An 18,380-nucleotide genomic window follows, 5' to 3' on the forward strand; every position below is an offset into this window, starting at 1 on the left:
CTTGTTGGATTTAACATAATGAAGGAAAAAAACAACATCGGGCAACAACAATAACATAAAAATCTTTCAACCTCCTTAAATCTAATAGATTCTAATTTGCTAGAGTAATTCACCTGGCATAAGCTCAACGTCTCATGATATTGTATAGAAGAAATGCAAAGCAGCATGCACCTAAAGAAGCAACATTAGACTATTAATGTACTGCAAAGTTCAATACAATGTGTTCAATTAAAAGAGAAACTCACTCATAGCTTTGCCGAAAGTCCAAGCAACTCCACAAAACACAATGAAGTGCATCAACGAATCCATGGCTTGGGTGAATCGCTCTCCCCTGGCTCTCAGCCATTTGAGAATAGATGCATCCACCAAAGCTCCATCACCAGCTGGCGGTGGCGACGCTACAATACTAGTAGCAGAAATGATGATGTTATTTGGTTAAAATCAAACTGAATTTACCACAAGAGATTAAACATTACAAGCGTTTAATTCAATTGAAGGAAAGTTACAATCATTTATGTCGATACCATATTGATCGTGAAATTCAACTGAAGTCACTCTGAAATTAATCACTTACCATGCTTGTCTGCCTTGTGTTGTGAAAGAGCCTCATGTGTGAGAAACGACGCCGGATGAAGGAGACATTCACCACACGCATAAGGTTTATTCTTGTCATTTCTGGTCTTCTGAACCAAAGCCACTCGGCCGGCTTAGACAAACTCCTCACAAGCCAGCCTGATGTGTGCAATCAAGTCCACATCACAAATGAGAACCCCCACAATTCAGACAGTTAACCTGCAAAAAATGAAATTGAAAACCAAATCGACCAAACCACTGTTGTACAAATTGGTCACAAAGAAGACACACACACACACAATAGCTATTTCACAAACCCACACACACAAGTGCAGATACAAATCACTCAATTATAATCAACTAAGAACCAAGCAAAAACAAGTGTAATAAAAGAAACAACACACAACAATTTTACGCCAACATAAACGAGGTTGTTTTCTGGTTGAGCACGAACGCGGAAGTGGATGCACTATCGACGGAGACTGCCGCCGGATCGTCAAACAAACGGTTAAGGAATATCTTCGTCACCATCTCCATGGCGTCACTCTCCACTTCGGTTTCCGGCGAGAAGAAGGAAAACCTTCCGATTTTAAAATCGAATAGCAGGTAATTTGCCAAATCCTTAAATTGAGTGCGTAGTAGTTTCTATGTGAATTGGAGATAATTGGAGAGCTCATTGAATTGCTTTAAGAGTTTTATCCGAATATTATCAAGATTGTCTTTAACATTGGCTGGATCATCCGAGTATTATCATGTAGATTGTAGAGATCCGAATAGTCGAGAGTCTGTTTTGATTTGTGAACCGAGTGGACATGGAACTCTATAAAATCGTTGATCCCAGTTAATGCAAATAAAACCTAAAAAACCATATCAACATTTAATTTTTTGTTCACAAGCACCGAATCTGTTCTTAATCTGAATCACTGGGTTTTAGCATCTCTTTTGTTGCCATCATCTTGTGAAAGACGAGATGATGGGATAAATGTTGAGCTTTCAGTTGCTTTTCCCTTTGGGTTTCGAAATACAATTGAAGAAAGAGAGTTATGAACAATATCTCATCAAAACCCTAAAACGACTTGGTTTTATAGGCAAGTTCAGTGGGAGCCCAAAAACAAATTAGAGTTTCCAACTATAAGGGGTTTCTTAATTTGAGGATTTAGATATTTATCAGCTTCATTGACGACTTAATCAAGTCTCACACTTGTGTAATTCTCATATTTGTGTACGAAGATTTAAACAAAATAATTCATTAAATGAAACCGGCCGTGAGGATGAGCCTCTTAACTAGCGTTTTAAAAAAAACAAGACAAGTAATTTAATTAATACTGATGATAAGTAGATCATGGGCATAATACTATTTATTTAAATTGTTTAATACACCAATTATTATTTTTAAAGGTAAATACAAGGGGAAATTTTCAGCATAATATCCACTATTCCACATGGCTCTATATATAAACCTCGGCGCGTGATCTGAATCATTTCTACACGCAGAGCAAATCACAGCCTCCTTCGCCGGAAAAATCCATCTTCAATCGAAACAAAAAAAGAAACCTCTAACGAAACTCTTAACGCCATCCGAATTCCGTCATTCCATCTCAATCTCTACATGAATTCTCCAAATTCCCTATAGCTCCCCGCTTCATAAAACCCTAGCTCTTTCGCCTCTCGCCTAAATCCTCAATTTCCAATATGTCGTCGGACTTGCTGCTGAAGCCGTCGTGCGGCGGCTGCGGATCCACCTCCGATTTGTATGGGAGCAACTGTAAGCACATGACCCTGTGCAGCGCTTGCGGCAAAACCATGGCCGAGAACAAAGCCAAATGCTACGACTGCGGCGCCGTCGTCACTCGCTTGATTCGAGTTCGTCTCTCTCTCTCTCTCTCTCTCTCTCCTTCTCTATATACATGTATTGATTTTCCATTTCGAATATCAGAGCATAAGGTTTAGGTTTAGAGTTTACTGTTTTCGATTTTCGGAGGCGAAAGGCTTGTAATGTGATTGTTTTGTTGTGATTTTGGTAGGAGTATAATGTTAGGGCAAGCACTGCCAGTGAGAAGAACTACTTCATTGGTAGGTTTGTGACAGGGCTGCCCAATTTTTCGAAGAAGAAGAGTGCTGAAAACAAATGGACTCTTAGGAAGGATCTTTCGGATCCGAGAAGGAGTAAGGATAAGGATGGTCAGGACCAGAAGAAATATAAGGATGTTCGGCCGCCTACTGATGCCTCTCGGGTATTCAATTTAAGCTTTATCTAATTTACTTGCTTGGTTTCCGGCATTGTGTAAGTTGCATTTGAATATTGTGGTGCTGTGATTTGTAAGGATGATGGTTCTAACACTAAGGATAGCGGCATTTTGGTTTTCTTACTGCATTGCAGAGTTGCATTGCTTGGCTGCTTGCTGAGTTTGGCTTGTAGATTTTACTCTAGTTTTGTTTACCTTTAGATAATATCTGCATTCTATTTCTTAGCAGTTAGTAGAAATCATAGCTTAAGTCAGGGACGCTGAGATCACTGCCTTGTTCTCTGAAGGTTTTGCGATTTTTTAAGCTCTTTTATCCTATTTGGTATTTTATGAGTGGCACTTGAAGATTGTCTTGCTTGATAACTTACGGTGATGGTGACAGTGGTGATGCTTGTAGCATTAGAAGCAGCCACATTGTGTGTGTTTGTTGCATTGCGTTGCTTTGTTGTTGCTTTCAGATTTGTTGCTTGTCTACTGGTTTTGTATGACTTAATTTATCTTAATAGGGAGACTACCTGGTTTGCTGAAGTTCTTGTGATTTCTTATAGTTTCAATGCCATTTTTACGTTCAGTTTTTTGTTAAATAGGAGAGGCATAAAAACAAACCATGGGTCTTGGAGGATGATTCAGGCCAGTCTCAGTACAATGGTCAACTTGAAGGTGCGCAGTCAGCAATCTACTACCTATTAATGTTGCAAGGGAAGGAGTTTTCTGCTATCCCCGCTGGTTCTTGGTATGTGGTGGCCTAATGTCTGTTAGAGTTGTTTTCAATCTATTGCACACACATGTATTCTTCAGTCTTCACTTAGAGGCGGTTTAAGATTTTTAAATCTCCTTTTCTTATTATTCTGTATGGAGAAAAAGCTTTCCACAGTTCTCTGTTACGGATGTGATTGGTTTCTATTTACTCATCAACAATGGTTGTTTGCATAATGTCTTACAGGTTCAACTTTAACAAGGTTGCACAATATAAACAACTTACTCTAGAAGAAGCAGAGGAGAAGATGAACAATAGGAAAAAGACTCAAGATGGATATGAAAGATGGATGATGAAATCTGGAACTAATGGACCGGGTCCACTTGGTGAGAAGGAACCCGGTGTGGCTAGTGTAAAGGGACGGAATAAAATGACTGGTGATGATGATGAGGGAAATTTCTCTGATAAAGGGGAGGAGGATGAGGAAGAAGAGACAGCAAGGAAAAATAGGCTTGGTCTCAACAAAAAAGGCGGTGATGATGAGGAAGATGAAGGTGGAAATGATGATGATGACCTAGATGATGATAGCAGTGAGAAGGGTAAGCATATGTACTTGTTTTGTGGTTATGTTTATGTTCCTACGTTCATGGTCATTAATCAGCTATCTGGACTATGATCAGGTTTCTTTTGCTAATATTAGGTCAGAGGGCAGATATGATCCATTTAAGCATAGCGAGGGCTTGCCCTTTAACCCCTCTCCAGAATCTATTATGTGCCTTGTGAAAAATGCCAAGGGCCATTATATATCTCTTTCAGTAGAGCAATAGATTACTTCATGTATTTAATACTTTCAGTTTCCATATTTTAATGCTCTATCATATTATGTATAAGGCATAAATGCTCACCTAGGAGCCTTGAAAGGTGGTGGTAATACGCAAACAGCTTGACCAGATAGTGATTGGGCTAACTAATATCAGTCTTGTATAATATATTATAATTACATCTGGAAATGTTTACTGTATTTTATGCACGTTCTGTTCAAACATTTTCGAACTCCTTTCTTATACTGTTCCATCTGTTGTAGGTGATGATTGGGAGCACGAAGAGATATTCACTGATGATGACGAAGCTGTTGGTATCAATCCTGAGGAGAGAGAAGAATTCGAACCTGAAGTACCAGCTCCTCCAGAAATTAAGCAGGTTCGCTGCACACATGTTCTGTATCCTGTTAATTATGGTTCTTATTTTGGTATCTATTTTGTCTTCTTGGGGTATCTGGTTTCAGTTTCTTTCGTTTTGGATATATTCCTTGTGTTCTCCACTTGTCTCTGGTTATATGACCAAATAGTAAGTTATCGAGATATGCACATATGTTTGTTCTTAAGGTGTTGAACTGATTGTGGAGCTGTTACAAGTATTTTAGCATCTTAGTTTTCTAAGCTCTCTTGGCTCTGTTAATCTTCTAGATTATTAGAGTGAGTGAAGAGACTTGCAAAAGGAAATTATCTCTGGAAAAAATTCACAGACAAGTAACAGACAGGATGTAATATACCACACAAAAATTGTTACTCCGCTTTTATACTTGTTGGGCTCTGAGGTTAGAGAAGCCATAATCACGGGGATTTGGGGAGAGGGGTGTGGAGAAGCATTTGGTTTATAACAATTGTATCTGTATATAAACCCTGATCAAGAAAACCTAATGCTTGATGATTTAGCTTCAGATTTATCATAAATTTTCTTTCGTCTTTGAAAAGTATGCCGTGGAACATATTAGTAGCAAGATAATGAAGGGACCTGTCATTATCATGGACGGTCATTTTGGGACAGGCTTTTTTTTGTTTTTATTCTAGTATCCTTGCGTCAGTTCATGTTAAAAAGGCTGTCAAACTGAGGTTCATTTGTATATGTTGAGAAGCGTTTGGTTTGTAACAATTGTATCTGTATATAAAACCTAATGCTTGATGGTTTAGCTTCAGATTTATTATAACTTCTTTCAATTTTGAAAAGTATGCCGTGGAACATATTAGCAGCAAGATAATGAAGGGACCTATCATTATATTGGATGATCATTTTGGGACAGGCATTTATTGATTTTATTCTAGTTTATAGGGCAGTACTGAGGTTCATTTGTATGTGTTATAATGCTTTCTAATTTCTGTGATAAGTTTCCGCTATGTTCATAGTGCTACACTTGTGTTTTATATCTATCCAGGGTGCAAATTGCAAAGTGTTTTCCTAGTTCTAGCTCATTGTAAAACTTTGTGATGGCAGTGTGTGCATGATTTCTTATTTTGCAGGATGACGATGATGATGACGCTAATGAAGAGGAGGGTGGGCTGAGCAAATCAGGAAAAGAGTTGAAAAAGCTACTTGGGCGAAGTGCTGGCCTGAATGAGTCAGATGCTGATGATGACGACGATGACGACGATGATGTAGGTTTTATACTTGAGTTGCCTATTCTAGTGCATTGCTGATTTAAAGCTTGTGGTACTTTGTTGATATACACCTATATGTTGTATGCATTTACTGTTGATGATCTTCTCTGCAATGTGAAGTTACATCCGAGCCCTATCCCCACTAATCAGCCATTTTATACGGTTTATAGATGGATGATGATATTGCCTTGCCCCCAGTGGTGGCTCCAAAGCAGAAGGATGCACCCAAACCGGAACCAGTTGACAACAGTCCTGTTAAACCAGGGACTTCTGGATCTGCTGCTAAAGCAAACCCATCTGCTTCCAAGTCGGCCAAGGGAAAGAGAAAGTCGAATGGTGATGATGCTAAAGCATCCAACAGTGCACCTGCCAAGAAGGTGAAGACTGAAAATGTATGTATATCTTTACTTTCATCTTCGTCTTTAAACTATATGTTCTCTCGAATAGTGGTATTCATTATTATTGATTCAAATTACAGGAGCAAAAATCAGTCAAAGAGGAGCCTGCCTCTGAAAGTAGTGTGCCTGCAAAAGGTACTACTGCATCCTCGAAAACAAGTTCGACACCATCTGGTGGTCCTACAGGTCCCGTAACTGAGGAAGAAATTAGGGCAGTTTTGATGCAAAAGTCGCCCATCACCACACGCGATCTTGTTAATAACTTTCCTGGACGACTCAAAACAAAAGAGGTACGGCTATTTGTTTACTCTGTATTTTACTGCTGTTCAACTCAGTTGCCAGCACTTGCCTTCTCCCTGTAACACACTGGAAACAACATGGATGCCATATCTAAACTAAAACAACTCCATGGGATCTTAATTCATTTGATTTATTTTAGAACAGTTACCATATGAGTAGTATTTATTGGTGTGATGTGGTGGATGCAGTCCATATAGTCAATCTCATTAACTATGGAAGATATATTGAAGAGATGCCTTACTTTTGTTCATACTTTCTGCAGGAGAAGGATGCTTTTGCAGCAATCCTGAGGAAAATGTCTAGGATACAGAAGAACAACGGAATCAGCTATGTTGTTTTGAGGGAGAAGTAATTGAAACCTGTTGATAGTGAAAGTAGCATAATATTTTAAAAGATAACTAGAATTGACCTCTATAAACTTGTAATCCTGATAGGTGTATTGTAATGGTTAATTTCCCCCTGGACAATGATCTGGTCCTGGTTCGACACTGAATTTGCTATATCACCAAAGGAGACTCTACTGTCGTAGATTTGTGTTTTCTCTTTTCTCTCTCAATTTGGAGTACATGTATGAGCAGGAATTCAGTGGCCATTATAGTTAAGCATGTAGTAAGTTTTCCATGTAGTGGATGGGATACAAGGATCCATTTTAGCTGCGAGAGGACTTGATTTAAGTACTGTATAAGATCCGTGTTTCAGCAAATGCAAAGTTCATAGTAGTCCTTGAGATCAACAAAATATTACACAACTTGGGAAGATAACAACTTGACCATCTTTCTCTTTCTTATCTAGAAGAACTAGTCCCTTCTTCTACAGCAAAAACTAGCTGTTTCACTCTAGACTCCCATTACACAACATAGCAAGGCAAACCCAAATGACAACAAAATGGTACTTGCTCTAAGATGACTGGAACCGGAAGGAGTTGTTGGCGCTTCAGCTGCAGCCAATGCAGAGATCTCGGATGTCGCCACTATCGGCATTACAGTTTGAGAAGGATCCTGATGAGGAACCACCTGAACGTGCAACTTGAGGCCATTCTTGCAGCTCTCAGGGTTACTGCTTGTGAAGTAGCGTACTCCTTCCTTGTCCATTGGGGTGCTATCCAACCCATCTGTGAACATTCTGATCGGATTGCTTACATCACAAGAATCAAACTCCTCCTTACTTTTCACTTCAGCTATGGATCCATGCGCTGCAGAGTATGCAAACCCTGCCATTCACAATTTCCCAACAAGATTATAAGATTGAAGATCACACACATTCCATATGTGTTGCACATTTTTTTATGCTTCTAACCTCAGATATTAACATACATTACTCATTTCAAAGTTCAATAACTGACCAATGAGGCAAAATTTAGGAACTTCTCTACTTGGATCGGGTTCTTTCATAAACTTGACTAAAAGCAGCAGATTAAGCACACGATATATTTAAGCTTTGAGAGATAGAGTGAGCTCACTCACAGATTGTGTCTCCGACCATAAAGCTTTTGCCGGAGGACCAAGAAGTAAGATCGGAGTTAGCCGGATCCCAGCCACGATCTCCTCCGACGACATGGTGGACTTGAGCTCCGACCCAGTTCCCTCCAAGGCTGAAACTGATGGCCAAGACAACAAACACCACCTTCAATCCAGCCATTGATACTCACAATAGTCAAAACAAGGAAAACCAAAGAGATAATGTAGCACTGGCCTGGGAAAGAGAGTGATAAAGTAAGAGAGAAGCAAAGGCGCCTCTTTTTCGGTTTGTAGCTCACTTCTCTTGCACTATTATATAGTTTCCAGTTTCTAAGCAACTTCCGATTCATTAACCTAAAGCTACCTCCAAGACTGGTGGGTAGTTGCCGCTTTCCATTTTCACGTACTTCTTTCACCGAAACACCCTTAGGGCTAGGGTACCAATAAGGCAATAATAGCAAGTTAGCAACCCATCTTACAGCATAACACGTCCCAGACTCCCAGCTCAAGAGCAAATAATCCTTGCGTGAATCGTGCCCACTCCTGATGAGCACGCTCAACTGCCATCCGATCTGACCTCTCTGTCACTGTTTGACCAGATCGGACGGCAGTTGAGCGTCACCTGGTGCTCAACTGCTGACCAGGGGAACAGGGCTCGAATCGTGCCATGTTATCAGATGAACAAATCATGTCTTGCTTTTATCTTCTGAGTTTCTTCCACTAAATTACTGATGATGATGAAGCTATTATTTTGAGCAGGATATGTAAGATTAATCATATATTGTTTGCAGATCGTATAACATTATATAATGAACTAATCTCATGATTCATTGTTCGAAATTTCAATACTAGCCAACTCTGCTTTTTTGTCTTGAACGTCCCACTTGGGATATTGGATAGTTCGAATCTCAACTCTTCCTTGCTTATTGTGTCGAAGAAAACTTGTTAATACCAAACCAGTAAACGACGTACTTGAATCAAAATATAAAATGTAGACTTTCAAATTAGAACGGTAGCTGCAGATCTTCTTTTAATTAGGTAGCCAATAAGTATTTTGAGTATAATGACATACAAATATAGACAGCCAGCCATCGATCGGAGATCTACAATCGTTTGGATCACATTATATCTTGAAGTTGTGGTCCGCAGGAGACCTGGCTGTCTCAACATGAAAGAGAAGTAAAGACGAGCTCATGGGGTGAGAGTGTTTTCATTAAGTATATATACACAAACCTTGTGTTACTTTTCATGCAATCATGCCTAATTAGGAGCAATCTCGACTGCAAGTATCGATCAGGTGAATTAAACTATGGTAATGACTCTCATAATAATCTATCAAAGCTGTTCGTTTTGATATTAGGAAAAGGAAGATCTATGTACGTACTGTCGATTAGAATCCTAGGACACGTAACTCTTGTGGTACGTTTTAAGTTTCTTACCACCATTTATGTACAACGTTATGTCTCTTATCTCCTCACCTGCTCTAGCATGTGCACAGCACCATCTATCCTAATTTCCTTAATTTCACATTAAGAGAGGAGGTTATCGAATCGATTCGAACCATGTACTTCGAAGCTGAAATTGATGTTGATGGAGCACATAGATTAATGGAGTGGATTTGTGCATGAGTAGGAATATAAAGCCAAATTATGACTGTGCCCAAGTCTGGTTGAGTTTTCAGCGAGTCATTTTATATGTTTTGCTTGGTTATGGATATTTATATTTTAAGGAGAATATAAAACACAAATTAAATTGACAAAAATAAGGGTATCAGATCATCATACTACAGAGACACAATGGAGTACGATTTTCTACACTGATTTTTTTTCTCCGTATATAGTGAGAAAAAAATTAGGGAAACCAAAAAGAAATTTCACTTTGCCGACTTTGCAAACAAGTAGCAGCATTAGCTACATGCCTGTTGTGATGATCTTCAATTATTTTAGCCATCAACATCACGCCAGCTTTCTGATGAAGCCAAACAGGAAGTTTCTAGATCTTGTACATTGCAAGAAACTGAAATTCAGAACAAAATCTGAAAGGGCAGCAAGGCCGAAAATCAAACTACCTGTATATATTAGGTATGAAGCAAGGATGACGATGCATGGCATCTCGAAATCGTGTTAAACTTTATGTGTAGTCTTCCTCACTATCGATGAACATCTCCTCTGAAGGGTAAAATATAACAACATCAGCTTCCTCGGGTAACCTAAAGCTCACCTTTTTCTTCGACTTATTGCCACTTTGGTTTCTGCTTAGTGATGAACTCAATTTATCCAAGTTTGCATCTGGATTGTTGTCGCCCTCATTTTTCACACTTCTGTTTACGGAGAAACTGTCTCTTGCTTTAGAACCTAGAGCTGCATCATCACGAGTATGAGGCTGTTTTGATGAAGAAGAAGGGTGCACCCTTCTAGATGAGTAGTGAGATCTCAACACATACAATTCACCTCCATTCATGCTGCCTGGCTTTGAACCTGGAGAGGATATGAGCCATTCTCCTAGGCTAGTGAAGCTGCTCTCCCCTGAAATGTTTTCTTTTATGGTATTACTGGTACTATTAGCATTCGTTTTCTTCTTGTCTGGCGTCAAGGGCCTCTTTCTTACACTCTTCTCTGATCTTAGGCACCCCGGTTTCAGCAACTCCATGAGGGACGCTCCTGTACTTGAAGAATTACAAGTACAGCATCGCGCGGAAGATGAGCGCTTGAATGTGCTTGGGTTAGCTCCCATTTTGATAATCTTCCTAAACGAATCCATCAGGACGCGTAAGACGTAATGTACATTCGTACAAGATGAAAGATTGAAAGTTCAACCAATGATCAATGGAAAATCCATGACGAGAAAATGGCTTGAACTATATATTGTTTGTGGGGGGATTTTAAACGGGTTTTTGAGACGGAGATGCCTAGAGAAAGGATGTTGTTCAGGATCACAATGAAGGCTTAGGTTTTGACAATTGAGTGGAGCTCAATTTATCCATATCATCATCTTCATGTGTAAGTACGTTCCTCAATTAATCCCTTGCCATATTATAATGCATGCACTGTTCTTGTGAAACAAACAAGCACGGTAGGTCTACCTTGGCTTACCCTTCATCTTACTAAGAACCATGCTTCCCCAATTACAAGTTGGAGCTTATACTGTGACAAAAATTGGTGATGGAACCAAAGGTGTCTGTTAAAGAAATGCATGCCAACACAAACGTAAGACAACTTGGCTTATCTGCAATATTCCTCGTTAGGAGGAGCTCAGGTGCTCGAATGGAATCATGTTTGTCGTCACATATCCACGCACGTAGAGAACCAGAAGAGATATATTCACTTAGTTTGAGGTCGAATTAACAGAGAGAAGTCTGTTCTCTCTACTATATTCATCCAAAATGAAAGAATAATAATATGTTATCTCAGCCTCCCGTTCCTATGTTGTCTTCTTTTTTTCTTGTTGGCAAGCAATTATCGTGGTAACTACCGTTCATATATTCTTCTAGTCTTGTTCTTATAAGAAAGGAATTCGAACCTATGTTAATGTAAATTTATTGATTAAAGCTGTAATGCATGGTCTGTAATCAACTTTGAGCTACATTGTTGAACGGTTGGGAACGTTGCCAACTCTAGCTTATTACACACCGTTGATCAACGCATCTAATTAGCTACTTAATTACTTTTGTTGGATACCTATATTTCGAATAAACATATTGATTAAAGCTCACCCGCTTTTGATATGAGATAAACATCAGAACTCAGATAGTCAGAACACATAGCACACCCCAAATATCAGATAAGCGATTGACCACATAACTCAAACTCACCCTCTTTTGTTAATTTAGCTAAACACATGCATTACAAGCCAGCTGCTTTCGTGTGAGATCTACAAGACAGGAGTCGAGAGAACACACAGCTCACCCTCGACAATAGCACAAGTGAAGGTCTAGGCTTATCGCCACATTCATAGGGCAAGTTAACTTGGAATTAGGTGCCGATATAAAACCGAAAATGGACCAATATATACATGCATGAAATATAGTTGACATGAGCACAATTTGTTAGCCACTGTAAGCCGCACTATTTCCTCTGATCCATTATTGAAGTGAGAGAGGCAATGCATGAATACAATGGCGGATTTAGGATTAAAATTCAGTCTAGGCTAATTGAAATGTGTTTTTTTTATAAAGTTTGGAGCCGAAGCTCAATCTTATTAGATAAATATTTGAGTAAACATGTTTAAGATTTTTATGCGATGTTATGCTAGAATTATAATAGAAAAATAGAATATTAATTGTTTCAGGAAAGATAAAGTTAGAAAAAAAAGGGAATGAAAACAAAATTAAATTAAATTTAACCAAAGAAAATAAAAAAGTGCTGGTTAATGATCTATTGGCTTTGCTTTAAACCATAAAGTAGAATAAAATAGAGAAAATGTTGGAAAAATAGGTGATTTGATAGCATTCGAACCTCTGACCATGGGAGACAGAAAATAGAAAAACAGTTTGCCAACTGATCTAATGACATCTATTGAAAAGTTGGGTAACTGGTTTCTATAATAATCAAAATCTTGTCTGCAGCCCATAGAGTCGCAACGTGTATGCATATAATGATATGATTCCATCATAAAATGTGGTAGACTAAAAATCTGATTCTTATCTTAGGCAGGCAGACAGTAGTCAATTCCATAGAGCTATCCTTGTGCAAGTTGCAGTATATAGAAATGAATGCACCCCAAAACTGAAAGAGATTCCAAGTGTCTACATGTGGGCAAAGAACCAAAGAGATAGAAGACTTGAGAATATTATAATAAAGGACATTGTTGCTTGCTTCAGTGCTTCACTGCTCTCACACTTCATATGTCATTTGTCAATGTCCTTGACAAATTCCCAGATCAATTATTATTGGATTTTAATTTCACCAAACGATTTATTGCTTGTCCAACCCAGTACTCAACCACTCCAATCCCACAAATATATTCAACCCAGTTTTCTGGAATCAGATATTTGCAATAAACCCAACACTCAACCATATATCATACCATGGACCTTGTATAATTATATGCATTCCCCTCTGTGTTTTTGATGTAATCACATGGAAGGAACGTGGTTACGCGGCCGATAACTTTTATTACGTCCTAATGATTATAGTAGCCTCATCCTTTCATAAAATAATGGTATATTGGTTTACACCCTCAATTAGTCAATTTGGTTCATGAACAACAATTCATAATCTTAATAAATAAGGCATATTGTTTTGTTTTCGTAACTGGTAACCCTATACTTGAGTAATTTGAATACAGGTACATTAAATATATCGGTAAAGTTTATTTGGTTATTGAATACAAAAGATTGAAAATAAGTATATCTCTTATTTGAAAACTAATGAAACCATTGAACAATGTACGTACAACTTCAAGTACCTAGCATTTGTTGCCCTTACAAAAACTAGTGATTAGTGGCGTGTAAAAGATTTAGGTAATAACAGAATTCTAAGAACATCGAGGGGTCTAAGAGCAAAATAGCCAGCACATTTTTTACGATATGACACACCAAGAGGTTCACCAATAGCCGTCCACGTGTTAATCATTAAATCCGACGCTCCAAAACCCATTTGGTTACGCAACTTTTATAAATACTAAGGAATTTATTCTATATACCCGAAAAAAAAACTATATTAATTTTTGGTTGAGTTTCTTCCAGAAAATCGGTAACGAAAAAGGACTCACTCTCTTCTTCTTCTTCTTCTTCTTCAATATTCGTATTCGCCTCCTTTTGCTTTTTGCAGGCTTCTCTTTCTCTCACTCTCATCACTCAACCTCAAGCCAGGTTTGATTCTCTATTTCTTGCTCTCTTGTTTTAAATCTTACACGTTCAATTTGTTTCGTTTTCTTAGCTTTCAGATTTGAATTTCGTAGTGTTCGTCTCTAGTTTTTGTTTCGTGGAAATCGCGTTCGATTATTCGTTGCTTCAGTGTTTTTAAATTGCGTGATTGAATTTGGCGCTGTTATCTTTATGTTTGTGAATTGTTTGAATTCAGAGAGTTGGTGAGTTTTGTGTGGATGTTATTGAGGATTTTGGAGCTTTGAATTGGAGAAATGTGTGAGAGTACTTGAATGAAGAATTATTAGGTTTTGCTTTAAATGGAAATTTTTCGGAGTCTGTAGTTTGATTTAGCTATGAGTTAATTGTTTAGGAGGCAATTTCTGTTATTGAATTGGCATATTGTGTTGGAAATGGAATTAGAAGGTAGGGAGGTGATAGATATGCTGAAAGTTGACGCAAAAGTACTATATTTGATTATTGGATAGTCTTGTTCGCCGAAAATTGGATTGTTAGAGCAGTTTTTAAACTAGTTACATCCCCATAGTCAGCTGTTATAATTATGATTTCTAATTAAAATTAGGGCTTACTTTAGACTGCGGTAAGTGAAGTAAAGATTTAAGTGTTTTTTATCGTATGATGTGAAGTCTGCAATGATGAGCACAGTATCACTTTACACTCTGATTATCCTCTTGTAGTATCATAATGTGATTTTATGTTTCAGGTGACAATTCTTTTCCGCTGAATACATGCATGTTAGTGAGTGAAAGTAAGTTAGAGAGTAGACATGCAAAGAGATAATACTGCCGGAAACCCATCAACCCCAAGGTCCCCACGACTGCGGCACCGTAGACGCTCAGCTGAGGTTTGCTAGACTTTGATACTTTGTTATTACCTCCATTCTGATAGAAAAATCTTGCGGTATCATATTTTCTATTAAATGAATGCATACTCTCTCTGAAGTTGTGCAGTCAAAATGATTTGTCTAGTAGTACTAGCAGAGAGACCATATGTAGTTTTCTGCTGATCCTCGGATTGTACTTTTCAACTTCTGTACTTAATCCTGTACTTTTTTAAGTTCAGAGCTGAAAAAATTATGCTCTGAAATATAGCTTTGGTTTTGATAATCAGGAGATCATTCTTAGTTGTTTTATGTTTTGTTTTATGGCAGCAACTTATCCCAGATGCTAGTAACACAAATGGAGGTCATTTACTTGTTGATGACAATAATAAATACAAGACAATGTGGATTCGGGCATACTCTACTGTTTGGATGATTGGAGGATTTGCATTAATTATATATATGGGCCATCTTGCTATTACTGCCATGGTGGTTGTCATCCAAATTTTCATGGCAAAGGAGCTGTTTAATCTCTTAAGGAAAGCTCATGAAGATAAGTGTCTTCCAGGTTTCAGACTCTTAAATTGGTGAGGATAGAGTAGGCATTTCTGTGTCCGAGTTTAATTTAGTGTTTCTGTATAATAGTGTTGTATTACTGTATTCATTGTTGAATTCTCTGGTGCAGGCACTTCTTCTTCACTGCGATGTTGTTTGTTTATGGTCGAATTCTCAGCCAACGGCTTGTCAACACTGTAACCTCAGATAAATTTTTACATAAGGTTGTGAGCAGTCTAATCCAGTATCATATGGTCGCCTGTTACTTCTTGTACATCGCAGGTTAGTAGCCATAAACAGCTTTAGGAATATTTAAATTTAGTGATATTTTTGGATAGAAGTAAATAACAACACACAATAGCTGCCCCATATTTATCTGGATTAGTTGCTGATAGTATATCACTCCTACATTGGTTCAGGTTTTATGTGGTTCATTCTTACATTGAAGAAGAAGATGTACAAGTATCAATTTGGCCAGTATGCATGGACACACATGATTCTAATAATTGTGTTTACACAGTCTTCTTTCACTGTAGCCAACATCTTTGAAGGAATTTTCTGGTACTAAGTTTTTTCAATTTAGAACAGCACAGACACAATTCCTATTTTTGTTGCTTCCCCTGATAAAAGGGATCATTGTTGCAGGTTTCTTCTTCCAGCAACACTCATAGTCATCAATGATATTGCTGCTTATATTTGCGGTTTCTTTTTCGGAAGAACCCCTTTGATTAAGATTTCTCCTAAGAAAACTTGGGAGGGGTTCATTGGAGCTTCTATTACAACTATGTTTTCAGCCTTTTGGGTGAGCATTCCATTATACTTTGTAGTGATAAATACAATTCTGTTTTCTTAGTTAAAAGTAAAACCTTGGTGTCTATCAGATTATGGTTTAAAGCAACGTATTTTGCCTACCCTTTTGCCCATTATAACAGTTCCACCTCTCTTCATATGTTTTTCCAAAGGACTTGTTTTCTCAGAGACTTAAATTCTTTCCTCGAATGTTTGCAAGTTAATTTGTAGACAGTGATTATCGTGTGTTGCATGCTTCTATCACATCTACAGTGTTAACATCATATGTACATTTGTTAATTGCAGCTTGCACATATCATGGGACAGTTTCAATGGCTAACATGCCCGAGAAAGGTACATTTATGATGATGTATAAACCAGTTTCTTTTGTGCAAGAAATTGAATATCTGTAAATGAATTGCTTTTGTGTGAATGCACTTGCAGGATTTATCTACTGGTTGGCTTCAGTGCGATCCCGGTCCAATGTTTACACCGGAATATCATACCTTACCAGGATGGCTCCCAGGATGGGTATGTAAATTTGTCATTTAGTTGTGGAATTAAAAACCAAATCCTCTGTGCTGGAAATCACATGTTGAATCAGCATACTTTCTTTCAAAATCAAGGATGTTTTACACGTAATGTGCTGCTTCAATTCACTATAAGCTATCTTCCAATCAAGTTAGTTGATTTCAATGTTGATTCCTTCATGATTATTGTGTTGCAGTTTCCTTGGAAAGGGATCTCAATTATGCCAGTTCAATGGCATGCTCTAGCAATTGGTTTGTTTTCATCCATTATTGCACCTTTTGGAGGCTTCTTTGCAAGTGGTTTCAAAAGAGCTTTCAAAGTCAAGGTAAGCTCCTGATGTTGCAATTATGGGTGATACAGTTCTGGAATACTGGACTCTGATTGTTTATCATTATATTAACGGTTTATCCCATTTGCCAATAGGATTTTGGTGACAGTATCCCTGGGCATGGTGGAATAACAGACAGAATGGATTGTCAGGTAAGTTGATTTCAGTGTTATTTGTGGGAGTTTTTCGAAGGGTATACTGTTATTTGCGTGCCACATATGTACTTTAATAAAGGTAGCTTATAGAGAATCTTGTGCTTAGTAAGTTTTAATTGTTTTCTTGAACTGTATTATGGGGGTCTCATTCCCTTTTTTAAGAACACATTGATAATGTTTGAAGGGGGTAATCTGGTTCTGGAACTAGGGATTGCTGTAAACATGATTCAATGTGGTTGTTACATATGTCCAAGTGACTGACATTGTGTTTTACTGTAGATGGTAATGGCTGTTTTTGCTTACATCTATCATCAGTCATTCGTTTTGCCTCAACAGCTCTCCATTGAAATTTTATTGGACCAGGTACTATTTTCACGAGCTCTATACATTTGCTTCGGTGTTATTATGTTATAGACTTATAGCTAGTAAGGAAGGTAGTGCTGACTTTTTCTGCTATGTAGATCTTGACAAACCTTACTGTCGAGCAGCAGCTAGCTCTGTATGAGAAGCTTAAGCAAGTCTTGCAGGACGGCATACTCGGGTGATTATGTGTGAATAACCTGTACTTGCGTTATGTTCCTTCTCTCCCCTGCATGTTCATACATGTTGTCATAGGAGAGGAAAAGGAAAATATTCTGTAAATGGTGAAGTTCTGTTTTCGTAGAACAACCCCATTGGGATATTTAGGTCGGAGGCATCATGCTTCTGTGCGGAAACTTTGCATAGTGGCTATTGATCATTAACTTACATGACTCTAGATGGAAGTCCTCCCTCCCTCCCTCCCCTGTATCTGTGCTTTTGATGGACTTGTAAAGATGGGTCTAGTTAACTAGTTTTGTCAGTTTGTCAAATATGTGGGATTTGATTAATTTTTATGATTACCATTGAATGATTGTCGGAGTTCTATAAGATTGCTTTGCCCTACTGCATGCCCCTCTGTTTGTGCTATTTCAGTATTCTTGTACTGGACATTGGAAATGTTGTTATCAGTGTTAAGAAAAGGATTATAGGTTGTTGGCATCAGGTCCTTTTCTTTTTCCAGAAGTCAGCTGACACGAAAATCTGTTGATGGGATTGCGTGTGATGTGATTTGCTAGGGCTTCTACGACAGGAGTCAAAAACATATTTAGTTGATTGAATCCTTGCCAAAAGGTAATTAGTCAATATCGATTTAGGCTATTTGCCGACAAGTTATAGTCAACTTATAAGCTTTGAGAGAGATTCTATATGCACGGGTCATGTAAGTTCTTTAAAGCACAACCATTCTGA

The 18,380-nt window shown here is 38.1% G+C and overlaps 3 protein-coding genes across 5 annotated transcripts; 2 read left to right on the plus strand and 1 right to left on the minus strand.

Moving 5' to 3' along the window:
• Positions 1–2,072: 2,072 nt before the first annotated feature.
• Positions 2,073–7,190, plus strand: LOC126787240 (transcription initiation factor IIF subunit alpha). 2 transcript variants are annotated; one of them, XM_050513155.1, is made up of 9 exons: positions 2,073–2,436; positions 2,598–2,807; positions 3,407–3,552; positions 3,763–4,115; positions 4,601–4,716; positions 5,814–5,948; positions 6,122–6,343; positions 6,430–6,639; positions 6,912–7,190. In XM_050513155.1, exons 1-9 carry the CDS (start codon positions 2,266–2,268, stop codon positions 6,999–7,001), a joined length of 1,653 nt encoding a protein of 550 aa, XP_050369112.1. In that variant the 5' UTR covers positions 2,073–2,265; the 3' UTR covers positions 7,002–7,190. The 2 variants fall into 2 exon arrangements, with proteins under 2 accessions (XP_050369112.1, XP_050369113.1); XM_050513156.1 differs by having other exon boundaries at positions 5,934–5,948.
• A 152-nt stretch (positions 7,191–7,342) lies between these two features.
• LOC126787242 (mavicyanin-like) lies at positions 7,343–8,433 on the minus strand. Its single transcript, XM_050513157.1, has 2 exons — positions 8,113–8,433; positions 7,343–7,859 (listed from the first exon to the last, which is right to left on the minus strand). The coding sequence occupies exons 1-2, from the start codon at positions 8,285–8,287 to the stop codon at positions 7,486–7,488; spliced, it is 549 nt and encodes a 182-aa protein (XP_050369114.1). The 5' UTR covers positions 8,288–8,433; the 3' UTR covers positions 7,343–7,485.
• Positions 8,434–13,775: 5,342 nt separating this feature from the next.
• Positions 13,776–18,038, plus strand: LOC126786412 (phosphatidate cytidylyltransferase 2). Of its 2 annotated transcripts, none has more exons than XM_050512233.1 (12): positions 13,776–13,918; positions 14,637–14,777; positions 15,084–15,340; positions 15,439–15,590; positions 15,728–15,869; positions 15,954–16,110; positions 16,404–16,451; positions 16,542–16,628; positions 16,825–16,953; positions 17,052–17,108; positions 17,391–17,474; positions 17,573–18,038. In XM_050512233.1, the coding sequence occupies exons 2-12, from the start codon at positions 14,700–14,702 to the stop codon at positions 17,654–17,656; spliced, it is 1,275 nt and encodes a 424-aa protein (XP_050368190.1). In that variant the 5' UTR covers positions 13,776–13,918; positions 14,637–14,699; the 3' UTR covers positions 17,657–18,038. The 2 variants fall into 2 exon arrangements, with proteins under 2 accessions (XP_050368190.1, XP_050368191.1); XM_050512234.1 differs by having other exon boundaries at positions 16,542–16,615; positions 16,824–16,953.
• Positions 18,039–18,380: the final 342 nt, after the last annotated feature.

The sequence above is a fragment of the Argentina anserina genome, chromosome 3 (genome assembly GCF_933775445.1).
Source record: "Argentina anserina chromosome 3, drPotAnse1.1, whole genome shotgun sequence".
NCBI classification, from domain to species: domain Eukaryota; kingdom Viridiplantae; phylum Streptophyta; class Magnoliopsida; order Rosales; family Rosaceae; genus Argentina; species Argentina anserina.